The 16098-nt window shown below is 35.3% G+C and overlaps 1 protein-coding gene across 1 annotated transcript in view; it reads left to right on the forward strand.

Moving 5' to 3' along the window:
* The window catches only part of LOC127663059 (AF4/FMR2 family member 2-like), a 245911-nt gene that overhangs the window by 203894 nt on the left and 25919 nt on the right, over window positions 1-16098 (forward strand). Inside the window, exon 10 of the mRNA XM_052154466.1 lies at window positions 14118-14280. Within this exon, the coding sequence (XP_052010426.1) occupies window positions 14118-14280 (163 nt within the window). The remainder of the gene's footprint in view (window positions 1-14117; window positions 14281-16098) is intronic.

The raw sequence follows: 16098 nt of genomic DNA on the forward strand, positions 1-16098 counted from the left end.
GGAATGTTTCATTTATAAATAATTGTTATAGAGCAACTACTAGAAAAACTGTGCTTTTGTGTAACATCATAATGCCTTTTCTGCTACTTTTAATGTCTGTTGAAATGCCCATTATATATTTATTTCATACTTATAAACTACACATTCACAGTGTACTGAGATCCTATAAAGTGTGTACTTTGCACAATACAAGCTATTAGTATCTTTTATTTTTAGCTAATAAGTTCATTGTTAGGACAGAAACAAGAGTAAAGGGGCTGTAAGACAAAAATAAGAAAACAGCCAATAAAGGCTTTATAAATAACTTATAATGGCATACAAGTCCATAACTAGTCACTTACAAATGCAGTTATTAGTAATTTATTACTGATCCTTAAAGTAAAGTGTTACCAATAATGTTTTGTTTATTTATATGTTTCGCTATTTCACACGTGAAAGCACATGTGACACAGTAGTTTAATTTTCATAGTTTCAAGTATCTTTGAAAGATTAAAGTATGCATTATAAATACTTTTAATGCACCATGTCCAAATGTTACTAAAGTTATTTTTAATGTTATCAGTGGTAAAATGGTATAATACCAATCACACACATTTTGTGAGGGACTTAACAATGTTTGTTAATTTATTTAATCTTTTAAATGTATTTGGCTTATTTGTTTTGTTTATTTATTTACATTTTCAAATTTTCGCATGTAGAACCACAGTGTGTTACCTGATGATGTACCCTATAACAAGTAAACCATACAAATGCATCATCATGGGAAATAGCTCTGTTTTCAATAACAGATTTGTGTAATTAGCAGAATATTATTACACATTTTTCTTAATGGCTCCTTTAATCTCTCTTGGCCAGAGTTTCTTTTCTCAGTAGTGTGGGGCCGTCACATATTAATCATAGTCAACCAGTGCTTAATGTGTGCCGCTTTGTTTGCATCTTAATTCATTTATGCTTTTCTCCTTCAGCTGTAATCTATTAACATCCTGCATCTCTATTCTCTCATTTTCCCTCCTCGGCTCATTCATTTCTCAACTACTTTGTTAATTGCACACACACAAACACACACACAGTGTGAAGTTAACTCTGGTAGAGTTTGGGGTGTGTTTTGGGAATCAGGAGGGCAAAGCACATTCAGAAATCCTTTCACATATTAATTTGTTGTTTACTGTGTCAACAATGGCATTTTGTCTCTCAAAAGCGGCATATCAAATCAAATCAAGCTCCAGTAATTCGATGTGTATGTAATTGTGTGTCATTGTGAGGGAATATCAAGCGACTCAAAAGCAAAAATCTACTGGTGTCAATCGGTTTATTCAAAAGCTGTTTAATACATTTACATGAGGTTTTCTTCCTTTACCTCACAACCAGGGTCGGATTTATGCATGGGTGCCCCGTGCCCCCCAGGTGGCATCTTGCCGGGGGTCCCACGGGGCGGGGGGGGGGGGTTGCTAGGGAAAATTTTGTAGTATATGTACATGTACATGTATGGATTCAAGTGCCTGCATACCTGCATGTGTGTGTTAGGAATTAAATTAAACTCTCTGCATGTTTACGCCATTATGTAGGAAAATTAACTAACACGTATAGACAAACATAAACAACAGGTTGGTGAGTTAGCTGTAACCGAAGGTTAATGAAATTATCTGCACAGAGAAATTTAACTTTATGGAGTTTATAGACAATTCCTTGAGAACCATCGATACTTCATTTAGTCTAACTCGATTTGCAATCAGGTTACTCTTACAGTTAGAGATGTACTTGCATTTCCTTGCATTGCTTTGGTTCTTTAGCTGTTTGTAGAAAGTTTTGTTTTTCTGTCTATGTTTTGGAACTCTGTTAAGATCGTGGATTGGAATGATGTGGCAGGCTTTGAAGCAAGGCCTCCAGCAATGGAGACTAGCGACTCCCCGTCACATTGGTGAGTCGTAGCGCAGAGAAGAGAAGGGCTAACTCTAAACTTTTCATTCAGAGTTTTTCTGGACTCTAAATTGTGCAGAACCTGGCAGAAGGGTGCCGATGCAAAACCAGCCGAAAAACGGCTAAGAGCCACGAGGGAAAAGAAGAGAGGCGGATGCAAGAGCATACAGAAGAGAGAAGTTCTTCCTTGGTGGGGAGGTTTTGTTAAGTTGAGGTTGGCCACACCCAAAAGGTGCCTTGAGCCAATCAGAAGTGTTTTCAGATACCATGTGATCATCTCTCTGTCCCTCCTACTGAAGTAGATTTAGTAGATTTGTTCTTACATATTCCTGCTTGAAAAAGTCAATATTCTATTCATTCATTTTATACAATGAAATCGGACACAACATCTGTGTACATTAACATTCTCTACATAAACAGGCAAGCATTTACATACTAAACATGACATACTTTCATGAATATTCAACATGCAAGTAACATAACATGAAAATACCTGATTAAAAATCATAATGGTTAATTCATTGGTTTTACAACATAGATAATACATTACACGTTATGAGAAACATGATTGTCAGGGTATATTATCAGGTTAAACCTTGAATGACTGTTATAGGCAGATTATGTACAGGATAAAATTACAGTAACGTAAGTTTTGCAATTGTGTCAAAGTTCCTGGATTAAGATGAGATGTCCTGATATGTGTATACACTTGGAAATTTCACTTATACATTTGAAGGTATGAGCATTTACATTTATGCATTTGGCAGACACTTTTATCCAAAGCGACTTACAGAGCCCTACTTACAGGGACAATCCCCCTGGAGAAACCTGGAGTTAAGTGCCTTGCTCAAGGACACAATGTGCAACATTGTGGAACAAGGAACAAGGTGGCTGTGGGGATCGAACCAGCATCCTTCTGATTACCAGTTATGTGTTTTAGACCACTACACCACCACCACTCCAGCTAATGAGCAGAGCATTAGTATGTAACAAAGGAGCTTCTCTTGGATTTCTGGAGACTTAGGCCCTGAGTGAATGGCCAGTCATGTGATGTCCATTAAGTGTGGGGGTACATGAACATGAATGGGTCTAGGTGTGTCCACAGAATTCTCTTTGATCTCAAGATGGTTGACACTCAACACAGCAGCTTTTAAAGGACTCTTTTCAGGCATCTGGCTCGTTTGTTTGCCGTTAGCCGAGCTGAGTCTTTAATTTATGACGTTGAGGATTTTCTGGTGTGGAATGCAGGGCCTCTATTATTCTCCTAACCATTTTTCTGCCTCCAGTCCCTACAACCGCTACTGCTCAAAGCAGTAAGGATGCAAAAGATACATATGCTCCTCAGCAAGAAACGAAAATGTCAAAAGTTATTCCTGTGTTCTAGTTGCTGACAGGCCTTGAACAGAACAGCCACCTCATAACTGCATGTGTGCGTAATATATCCTTTAAATCTACTATTATCTTTGACATTTAACTTTCTTTTGACTTTACTTGCTAGCTTTGATAAATCTTTTTTTGGCTTTGTGGCATGGGAAAAGCTGTACAAGGCGGTGGGATTTGCTCTGTTCACCCTCTCAAAACACAGGCTAAAAAGAGGCCTGGGATTGTGTAACACCCTTCGCAATGGCTGCAGACCTGCTCTATTTGAGGAAGAAAAAAAATCTCCAAACAAGTAGAGCATAATTATGTGAGAAATATTTCCGGCTGGAACCTTCAGGGCTTTTCTGCGAGACTTTGGCATTTAAAAATAGCCACATATGGAGTTTAAAAATAATTTTAATTTGGTTAAAACATTTAGGTTATCTATGCAATGTCATTCAGAGTACTTTATGTAAAGATTACTGTACTTTGCATTTAGTCATGTACCAAGTTTATACTGTAGGCTACATTTTTAACTTGTTTCATATAACCTGGCAATTTATGCTTTTGTTACCAAAACAAGAATACTATTGCATTTAATGTATACTAAAATAGACTTAAATTTCTTAAAATGGTGCTTGCCTACTTACAGCCACAATTCTGGGGGGTTGTCAGAGCGATGCTTGGGTGTTCTGGTTGATTGGTAGGGCGTTGTTAGGTGGTTACTTACAGGCCCAAGTGAAAAGTTTCCACCCCCAAGTTGCTATAATATTCCTGCCCCAAGACAGATGGGATCCGCCAGGCAAATGTCATATATTTATATGTTTATAGAAGTAATAACACATTTCCTCAGCAAATCGCAACAATAATTCATGGTTGTAGCACAAACAGTGTGGGATGTTTTATACTTTTAATAAGTATAAATAAAAAAATAAAAACCTAACCCCAAGAATGAGCAATAGGAATAGTTATGCTTGCCTTAAATACCACTACTAACAAGCAGTCTAAAAAACATTTCTACTGTAGCATGGATACGGCATGTAAATGTTACCAGACACCAGCACAGACAGTTAAGAGAATGTGTCCTACTTAAAGAGAGTGTATACTGCTGATCATTCAAGGCAAACAGCCACTTTAGTTAATGAATGTATCATATGGTTACATTGCCAAAACAAAGCCAAAGACGTCTGCAGGTGCAGTGTTGAAATCGACCCATCTCCATTACTTAAATGTCTTCAAATGTGTATCCACAGATTACAGGGGGCTGTGTTTAATGGTACCAGGTATCAGTGGTGCTATAACCCATGCAAATGTCACTTCCATGATGCTAGGGTGTTGTGGGTGGTTGCCAGGGTGTCGCTGTGCAATTGCTAAGATGGTCTTTGAGGCTTTTTGGCGCATTGCTAGAGTGAACTGGGTTGTTTCTAGGTGGTTGCTTACTGGCCCAAGTCAAAAAAGCCCACCCCAAATCTTTTAGCTATTCTGGTCACTAGATTTGGCTTGAGTCCCTCCTTCAGTGTAAGTCTAAGATATTTTTCACCCGTTTTATTGTTTGCCAGGAAAAATCTTTTAGCAAAATAATCTAAATTACGGTTTCAGAAAATGTTGTGCGTTTTAAGATTCAAAAAAAAAAAAAACATAAAACTTGTGATGCTCAAGTATTTCAAATTAGGGTAAAGAAATACTTTTGACATCTGTCAATCATAGACAGCTAGTTGCCTTTGGTGGAATTTTTGTTGTTTTGGACTACATTTCAAAGTTTCAGTTTTAACTCTATTTTACAAAACATTTTAATGAAGGACTGAATTAATATGAGCTTGGGAAACCAACCATCAAGCATCTAAATATTCTCACTATGTCCCTCTCAAATGTAAAATCTCATCTCAAATGTAGAAATGTTGTATTGAAACAGTGTCACGGGATCTATAATGTGTTCCTTATGCAAACAGGCCAATGATTTAATCAAATAAAGCTTTAATGGATTTAAAGACAAAGGGAAGTCACAGTCATTGTTTTAAAGATGTTCAGCAAGTTATTCTTCGAGGTGATTTAATAAAATAATGTATGCCCTGCATGCAGAAGATCATTTATGAAGCAATGGGCTGATTACTTATAAATGAAATCTTTCTCTCCTTCATTTCATATTTCATCCTCTTTCTTGGTTTCACTCGCAAATAGATAATCATATTTTGCGCAGAGACCTTGCATACTCAAATTAGTTTGAACTTTTTGATGGATATCATGAATTCACACTTTAAATTCTCCTGGCTGGCAGTATCAACAGGTTGCGGTCCAGACTCAATGTCTGAAACCGCCCCAGCTCCATTTCTAAAGGGAATAAAATCAAACATCAGCTTCTGAGTCAAGGCTCAGTCTCTGCCTGCTCGTGCAACCGCAGAATTCATTCATCTATAATTAACCAATAAACTTCATTGAAGGAGAGGTTGAAAAAGAAAAGAAAAAGCTGATCGTTCTGCCCTTGGAAATGAGATGTGGAGAAGATATAGCAAGAATAATAATGTGACCTTGCTCAGGGTTCTTGAAGATGTCTCAACTTTGATAGACCTGTAAATAATTACGGTCTACAAAAAAATTGATGCTCAAGAACGAGGGCAGCCTTTACTGAGGTCTCAAGGTTTGGCCGGTTAGCATGGGCAGTTAACCACTGTTGGTAGAGTCTAGTGGTGTTCAGTGAAGCCATTATCTATATTTGTATCTGTATCTGTTCATATGACAAAATTATCTGTATTTGTATTCAGATAGAACGGTGTGGGCGGGCCTTAAACCGAAAGTGTGTCAAAACTAAACAAAACGCCTATTTTCAAGTGTTATATTTATAGTTTCTATTAATAAAATATGGCTTGAATATGCCTTTTCATAATAATAGCCTATTATTATTATACAAATTTTATTTTAACAAATATTATTTTATTCTTTTTTTCTTACCAGATGAAGCTGAATTTGTAGGCTGCATTAACAGTGGAATATGTTGTTAACTCTGGTTTCTCCTGGTATTTCAGATATTAATATTTGCATGATACTGAATTTTTGTTTGTCTGTTCTTGAACAACAACATTATTCTGAAGGCAGGAGGTTTCAAGCAAAATGTGAAATGTCAAGCACACATTTTGAAGTGAATAATAAATACAAATGCAAGGATTAAAATAAAATAAACTAAAATCTACATAGACTACAAGCAGGTGAAAGTCCCGTAAATCTATCAGGATTTTTTACGATAGCACACCATTATTTAGTTAAATAATAATAATAATAATAATAATAATAATAATAATAATAATAATCAATTTATGTAGTGCCTCACCAGAATTTAAGATCACTTAATATTTTCAAATTTAGCCCAGTTTTAAAAAGGACAACGACGGAGCATATTTCAGTTTCATCGTTTTACAGAAAGATGAATATTCCTTATAGATGAATACTCTATTGAGCATTTAAACCTTTATGGAGCATTTTAACTTTTTTTTCTTGAATAAAGTCTTACCAGTATATTACCTTAATTGCTGATGTGGACATAAATGTGGTCAACTTTAAGAGATGGATAGAATAGGATAGGATCATTTTAGGTCAGGAATTAAACATTGTGCTCAGGTTAAGGCTATAAATAAATACATGCGAATCACATGTGAGATATGTTAACATAGACATTTCAAGAAGTGGAAAGTGGATATGATGTCGAATCATAGTTAATGTTACACTTGACAAGCTCCAGACGTGCACAATTAATGGAGACCACATACGTGAAATCACAACGTGCACATTTTCATTCATAAGGTATACACTTAAGAAATATTAGCTGCTCAGATTCAGAAATTCTTGTAATTTTGGATATTTTTATTTAAAACGTCGCTTTATCCTTGTGCTTTTGGGATAATCAGTCATACCAAATATTTTTTACATTATACGGATGAATCAGTTATTCATTTTAAAATCATTATTCTGCCATTCCGAATAAGGTATTTGGCTTCGGGCACATCCCTAGTAGATTCCATAATTACTCCATTATGGGCCACACACATACAGGACGCGTTCTTGTTTTTAAAAAAGCTAGATGGAATGCAACTGAATGGGACACAATGTAGGTGCCTCGAGATTCGTTTTTTACACTATGTCCAACTAATACATTTTTAAGTTGATTTTGCCACATTTGTGACTGCCAGCCATACTGGAACTGCATTTTCCTCCACCAAAAACAAAGACTTTCGAAAATGCTCTCCAGAGGACCAAATACTTTGGGAAATGATTAGTGGTCGACTGAAATGGGTTTTTTAATGGCCGATGCCGATATCCAGAGAGTAGGGTGGCTGAGAGGTAATTTCAGTTTTCAAAAACTTTGCAATGCTTACGTAAATTTCACATGACCAGGCTGGCTTTTAACTTGACAAAGCATCTCAAAAACTTGCCATTCATTTTGCCAGACAGTGAAAACACGCAATGGTCAAAGATCTCTGCCTGGCTCATGTTTACTTCCAAATACAAAGAAAAGCTGATGCAATAATGGATTCCGTATGCACAGCCCCTTGTGTGGGCCAAAAGAATCCTCATTTTCAGTATAGGCAATTTTATTATATTATAGAAGATATTTCACCAGTGGCAATTTATTTTATTTTTTTTGCTTTTTGCCTGATCTCAGAGCTCACTGACAGGATTGTCTCTAATGACAGGCTTGGGCTTTGCTCATTCTTGTGGTTCCAACATGCGTTTCAACATCAATAACAAAAGATAAAGGATGCTTTTCTGCTCCCTTTTAAAAGTTGAAACCTATTTATTTTGCTATCCTAACTATGAACAATTATATGGTTAGTTGCATTTTATTATTTGCATTCATCATTGTGATTGCCCCTACTCTCCGTGACCATATCAGGACAGACATGCAACCCATTTTTGGGTCTCAACCCATCAGTTGAGAACCATTGTGTTAAACCTCCTTGGTATCGTTTGACTCAATTTACTTGTGGTCCTTTGTGCCTGGTGTGAATATCTGGATCTGGTTTTAATAGGTCATCTCAACCAGCTTGTTTGTGACAGGCACTAGTGTTACTTGACCCCCCTCCATTCTAATCTCTATCCATCTGTGATTTAGCCCATTAAACAGACCACCAGGCTGTGACTATCTGTAACACTGATCTGAAGTCACTGTATCCGTGTAAATACGGAGAAGAAAAACACTAGTCATTATTAGAGGGTCCCTATAGCTTCAACATGTTGTAGTGATAGATCAGGGTTTGTGGGTGTATGTGCTAGTGTGTTTCTGATCTCAGCATTAGGCAGCAACCCACGGGCCACCCAGTCCATTCACATGATGCTGCATCATTATTTAAATTTTAGTGTTTTTCACAACAGTCTGTTATTGTGGAATCAACTTTTAGAGAATTCCCTGCCCCTAAATACCACAAAATAATCTAAATAAACTGTGGTCGGTCGCTTTACATGTCAGTTAGTATCTTAAGTTATTATCTTAGTCTGCACTGTAAAACATTGAATGTTTAAAGTCTAAATGGTTTTAAATATTGCTGTGTTACTTATTTATCCACTAGAGTTGTTTAAGATGCTTTGCATATGCCTGGAGTTCCTTTTGGTTGGTAATAGCACCATGTATTGACAGTGCATTAAAGCCAGTAAATCTGATAATGAACCGGGATGCTCATGCAAATTCTGCACTTACTGAAAGTTAACAAGAGCCTTGACAGCTCTCGCATACCATTACTTATGGTGAATTTAAGATATCAACTTGTTTAAGTCTGTATCATGTGTAGATAGCACTTAAGACATTTTGAATTTAATTATTGAAGTGTTTTATGCCTTGAGTGTTTCAAGATAGGCTGCAAATGAATGCTAATACAGTATGCTAATGTGATGCTACTATACTATTTATCTTTCTATTTCATGCATTGAAATATTCAGACTTTTTAAACAATTAAAATATCAAAACAATGTCTCAGTCAGGTTGATTATGACATTGCATTGGACATTTTTTAACTTTATACTCCTAATAAATGGCATAATAATTGTTGTCACTCAATTCTTGTTTTACACTTGCCATACATACATCCTTACTAAAGCAGATATATGTTATCTTTGCCAATTAGATTTATAGAGTCAATTGTTGGTTTACTTTACCCAGTTCTTTCAGTCCCAGGGGCCCAACTCTGGTTGATTTAGCCGAGGGGCTGCTGTAACTCCATGTTCAAGGAGAAAACTATTCCCAAAGCCTTTCTATCCAGTCTGTTTGGGGACATTGATATAGTTAATTATGAATAATGATAAAAAGTCACTTTATAAGCAATGCAAATCTGCTAATTTATATATATATATATATATATATATATACACACACACACACACTGGCGGCCATAAGTTTGGAATAATGTACAGATTTTTCTGTTTCGGAAGGAAATTGGTACTTTAATTCAACAATGTGGCATTCAACTGATCACAACTGATTATTTTGATTATGCAATCTTTTGTACATTTTGTAACATATTATTTTATAACAGCCTTTAATAATGAATAGACAATCTACTGGATAAACAAGATGCAATTCAGCAGCCAAAGATGTTTGTCTGACATGTTATTATATATAAAGTTATGTACACTGTAAATGTCATTGCCCCTCGAGTATTCGAGTAAACAAAATAACCAAAATACCCATCCCTAAAATGTCCCTAAGATTGAAGAGTTTATATTAACATATTTTAGAATATTACGTATTTTCTAGAAAGGGGACCTAATTGGGGACCGTGTTGTATTACACATTCTGTGTTTAAAGATAAACAATATCATCTGTGGTAAAAGGTGGGTGATCCATTTATTCATTTATTTTGGACTATCCTTTCTCTCATCTGTCTCATGGGTTTCTATGGCAGTTAAACAAAGGTCAGCCCTATTAAAACCAAAAAGATTGAGAGAGATTGAGATTGAATAGTATTTTGCTTTTTTCCTTTAGTTTTGTATGTGTGTACCACATAAATCAGTGATAATTGCATAGACAAAGGTCACAGAGCTCGGTGTTTCGAAAGAAAAGTAGATTTCAAGCCTTTTGTGTTTTCTGAAGCTTTGTGGCCATTCTAGAAGGTATTTTATAGAGTTATTCAGACTAACTGTGATATATATATATATATATATATATATATATATATATATATATATATATATATATATATATATATATATATATATTTAAAAAATATATATATAATTATTATTTTTTTAAATTATTATTATTATTATTTTAATTTACAATAAATTTAAAGAGGCAAAAGAACAGGTGATATAAAGTAAAAAAAAAAAAGTTATTTCTTTTAATTAACAAAACATTTAATAATTATTATTATTATTGCTATTATTGCTATATAATAATAATAATATTTTAGTATTTTTATCAACACCTTTTTATCTATTTATCTATCTTTTCTTGTTGTAGCCGTAAAATTCAATGCTCATAACTAATCGTAATTTTGAACTTGTTAACTTAGCTATGCCAATAACAAAATACATGTATAGCTGCTGGACTGAGATCTCCACAGTCATAAATCAACGCAAATTACTGACCAATCCAATGTTGATCTACACTATTGTTTTATTTTGACTTCAAGATTAATAGCCTCTTTGCGTGTTTCAAAAGTTTTAAGGTAACCAAAAAAATCAGTGGACACAGGTGTCCTAAATTGTTCCCTATTTCCTACCAGGAGTGGGGAACGTCAGGCCTCAGGGCCCATGAGACCATTTTACCCAGCCCACAATGCCATTCGAGAAATAATTGGACAAGCAAAAAAATTGCCTTGTTTCCATTAACGGTAAAACTAAATAAATTAAATAATTATAAAAAAAATGTTTTATATTTTTGCAAAATATTGGATAATAGAAAGTCCTTTTTTCTTGGTGTATGAGCATTTAACGGAATGAGCATTTTAATTTTAACACACAATCATAATTTGCAAGCAATTGTATGGTCCGCAAATAATTTTGTAAAGACTCTGACCCTTAATTTGAAGGTTCCCCACACCTGCTATATGCAGTGGCCCAAAAAAAAATTTGGACCCTAAAGCCACACTTAAATGTATGAATGCCATTGCATTAGGGAACAAAATATCAAACCAAGTAGTATTTCATTTTTAAAGAATGATATCACAAACACACTTTTTAAGAAAAACATTTTACAAAAATAATTTAGTTTGGTTATACAGTTAAAATGAGGACAAAAGGTATTTGGACACATTCTGATGATATGCCCATAGGTAACATGACTTCATACTTCCACTAAAAATCACTTTGGGATCAAAAATTGTGAATAGTGAGGTTTATTCTGTTAAAAGTTTGCCATCGTTTGTTTGCATATGGCACTTTGTTTGCATATGGCCACTGTCGCACACTTTTGGGGTTTTCGACATACAGTGATGAGTGCACAAGTGACCAATTTTGTATACAGCTTATGTCATGGTTTATTTTTCTACTTCTCAGGGACAAATACTTCTTTCCTGGTTAATGCATTCCATGTCTTTCTGCTAGAGCTGTAGAACACCTTTCTTGTCGTAACATCATCGATAATGAAGTGTCAACATAAAGCAGCCTGTTCTGACCTTTGGAAAGGAATTTAATTTACTTTCTTCTGGCATGTCTGACTCCATGTTGAACAGTCTTGGATGGCCATGCCTGAGGATGCTCTGAGGAGAGAATTGCTTATTGGATTAGAGCGCTGTGGCCTTTCATGAACTCATGAATAATGCTGAGCATGACTGATAATACAGACTGAGCAAAGTAAAAGCCACGTAGGAGGAGAAGTAAACAAAGCCTCATTCTGTGGTCATTTTGTCTCTAGCTAACTGTTAATATCTTTCTGTCTAGCTTTCTCGAAGTAATATCTTCTATCATCAACTGGAAAAATTGTCTTGTTGTTAGTTTGTTCACTGCAGCAGCAAGAACTAAATTATATATAAATAAAAAAACAATGATAAAAATATCATAGCAAACTTCTTTTTTTTTTTCACTTTTTAATTTGGTAAGTAGTATTTAACATGAAAATTTAATTTCCGTCTTCAATGTTGTGGAAGCTATTTTAAAACCAAGCTTAACAAGCTACGCTATTCAAAATGTAAAGTGGTTCAACTACAGTCAAGCTTCACTTTTTAAAAAGTAGTTAGTAACAAAACTGCTAAATTAAATAAATATAAATGTACAAGCTACTAAGTTAACTGCACAAAAGAGTTAGCTGTCTGCTAAATGACATAAATTTGATGTATGCTACAAGCTACTAAGCTAACTACACAAAAAAGTAGTTAGCTACACTTCTGCTCAATGACTAAATAAATGTAAACATTTAGCTACAATATACAGAGCTAACTGCACAAAAGGTAGTTAGCTATGTGTCTGCTAAATGACTAAATGAATGTAAACAAATGTACACTACAAGATAGTAAGCTAACTACACAAACCAGTAGTTAGCTTCATGTCTATTAAATAAGTAAATGCTGACAAAGGCTGACATTCTGCTTAATAACTCATTTGTGTTCTATGGAAGAAAGAATGTCATACGGGTGTGTAAATGATGAATAAACTATACCTTTAAAGGATTAGTTCACCAAAGTATGAAAATTATCTCATAATTTACTCACCCTCATGCCATCCCAGATGTTTATGACTTTCTTTCTTCCATAGAACACAAATTAAGATTTTTAGGAGAATATTTCAGCTCTGTAGGTCCATAAAAGACACGTGAATGGGTGCCACATTTTTGAAGCTCCAAAAAGCACATATAGCCATCATAAAAGTAATCTGTTAGACTCCAGTGTATTACTTAATGTGTTCTGAAGTGAAACACTAGGTTTGTAAAAAATAGATCAATATTTAAAACTTTTTTACTAAAAATGAACGAGGGTCGAGGTCAAACACGTTGGCAAGTTTGCACGAGAACTGATGCAACAAATACAGGGTAAAAAATGGAAGTGCAGTGTTATTAACAGCAGAGGAGCATAGAAAATCATACATAAATCCCTCAATCGGCTGGTTTTAATACGTGAACTGTGGCGCCATCTTGGAATGGTGAACAAGCAAAGCTGTTTGAATTGGTTTGAATGCAAGTGGATCAGATCAAGCTCCTTGCTTAGACCACAGCATAAACTCATTTTGTGTCCAAAAAGTACAGCAGTCCATAGAAACAGCTGCTAATAAGGGGTCTAAATATGAATATCTATTCAGAGGAGGCTTACGTTCTTACATCATGCGAGATGCAGTTTGAACTCCACCCTCGTCAAAGTACAAACCTCAAGCTGGCCAGAAGCGAACATTTTTATAAAAAATAAATGTTTTATATGTTGATCTATTTCTTACATCCACTTAGCTTTTTGCTTCAGAAGACATTAATGAAACCACTGACATTTTATGGATAATTTTTATGATGGCTATATGTACATTTTGGAGCATCAAAATTTTGGCACCCATTCACTTGCATTTTATGGACCAACAGAGCTGAAATATTCTTCTAAACATCTTTTGTGTTCTGTTGAAGAAAGATAGTCAAACACACATTGGATGGCATGAGGGTGAGTAAATAATGAGAGAATTTTCATTTTTGGGTGAACTATTCCTTTAACTGTAATGGGCAGGTCATACTTACAGGTTTTTATAGTAGTACACTGTAGCAAAGTGTTGGCTGTTGAATGTGTTCGCCCAGTTTCTCCTGATGGTTTCAATCATAGGACTCAATGTGTATTAATAAAATATCTCATACAGTATGTACATCTCTGCTGTCAATGGCACATTTGTGTGGTTAGAAGTATGCACTGATATCAGGTGAATAATGCTCTTGTCTGTTCTCTTGCCTAAAGCATCCCTGGAGCCACACTGAGGACCAGCGAGCCAGCCAGTCACTCCAGCGGCGCCTCAGGGAGCTCCAGCGAATCAGAGAGCAGCTCTGAGTCTGACTCGGACAGCGAGAGCAGCTCCAGTGACAGTGAGTGCAATCGGGCATCCCGTGCCACCACACCAGAGGTAATGAACATCGTTTCTAACATCTAAATTGATCACAACACATCCATTCTAAACTGATCCATTAACTTTTTGTTACCCGCATTACATGTCTGAGTCACATTTCATCCCAAAATCAAAAGACAAAAACAAGAAATTATAATTTGCACAAAGCCAGGTTTTTTTATTTTTATTATTATTATTATTTCAGTAGGACCATTACGCTTGATTGTTTGTTTTTTTGTTTTTGGGTTGTTGTTGAGATTTTTGTATTATCACTATTTTACTATAATGCAAAAATAAAATATATCATTTAAATTGCAAAGTGTTTATACATGATTGTAGTATTTGTTCATATTTGACTTTACCTGTGTTAATGCGGTAATGAGAACTGGTAGCATAATGTGTTTAATTGTCCTTAAAATGATGTCACAATGCAAAAAAGTTTAATGGTCCTAGATGTAGTCTTAAAATGTATTATGCAAGTATAATTTCCTATGTTTCTTCTGATCTTGGGGTGAATTATGTCCCTGACACGTTCTTGACTGGTTTTGTAAGATACACCCATACAAATCTTTCAGTCTATCTTATTTATGTTGTTGTTTATGGTTGTGTGTTGTTTTGATCACCTTCTGAATTTTGAGCCTTGAAGTTCAATGACTCCCAACTTATGCAATTATTTCTCTCAAATAATTAATGTCAGGCCCCTTATCCAGAGATTTTAAAAGAACAGAAATGAATGTGAATAAGTCTCCTTAAGCTATAGGGAAAAAGAGACTAAGGCAGCATTCCATCTCTCAGAGAATTTTTCTCAGCATGAGTTTGGGGGGGCCTGGGTTTATTGAAAGGATCTCCTCAAAGGATTAATTGGCAGCTTTAAAGTTGTCCTACCATAGCCTGCCCGGGGCTCCCTAAGAGCATTACATTAGAGTAAACATTTCTCGGTTCTCATCGCCCCTTCTGTGTGTATAGCTTTGCTCTCTGCCAGTGATGGCCAATAGGAATCTGTCTCTTAGCACTGCAAATGTTCTGCTGTTCTGAGAACTGTTTCAATCTCTTTTAAATGGCAGTGCTCCACCCTGATGCTTCAGTGGTGAAACATTGGGTGGCCTGTCAATTTCGTCACTCTCAACAGTTAATTTCTGTGCTGGTACTTTTGATGTGAAAATTTGGTAGTTTATATGCTGGTGTAAATGACAGATTGAATGTGGTTTTGAAAGTGAAATAAAGTACAAGATCAGCTTTTGTCTAAAAACATACCATCAGGTTTGATACAAAAGTGCACTGAAATGAATTTTTTACCCTATGATTTTAATGGTTAATCTGGAAGTCCATTTGTTTCCATGGCTTTCAGTTCTGAATGATTTGCTATCATTTAGGAGATCATTCAAGACTGCATTTATGGTTTGGCGTGAAAGATTTACGTGTGTCTGTGAACATAATGGTACAAAACATACGGGATAATAAGGCTGTTGAAAACATTGCCTCCGCAGTAAGAATTGTGAGCAGTCATCAGGACAATACACAGTGCATTTCCTCTGTTATTCACAAGTTTTACGACTTCCTTTCTTAATGGCCTTTTCATCATTGTGCCAGCTCATTGGTCTATGAAAGTCATATGACTGAATCAGCACGCTTCTCTTGAATCAACACCAGAGACAGATGATTGCTGTGCTGATATGCATCATTAGAAATTTGGACTTTTTTAGACATGTATATATTAACTTTGTATAGCCGTACATGATTCAATGCATTTAAAAATGTTGCATTTTCTTACCTACCAATTACAAGTGGTTTAAAACATTGATTGACCAATATATCGCCTCGGTTGAATAATTAGTT

Source organism: Xyrauchen texanus, chromosome 23 (assembly GCF_025860055.1).
Source record: "Xyrauchen texanus isolate HMW12.3.18 chromosome 23, RBS_HiC_50CHRs, whole genome shotgun sequence".
NCBI classification, from domain to species: Eukaryota; Metazoa; Chordata; class Actinopteri; order Cypriniformes; family Catostomidae; genus Xyrauchen; species Xyrauchen texanus.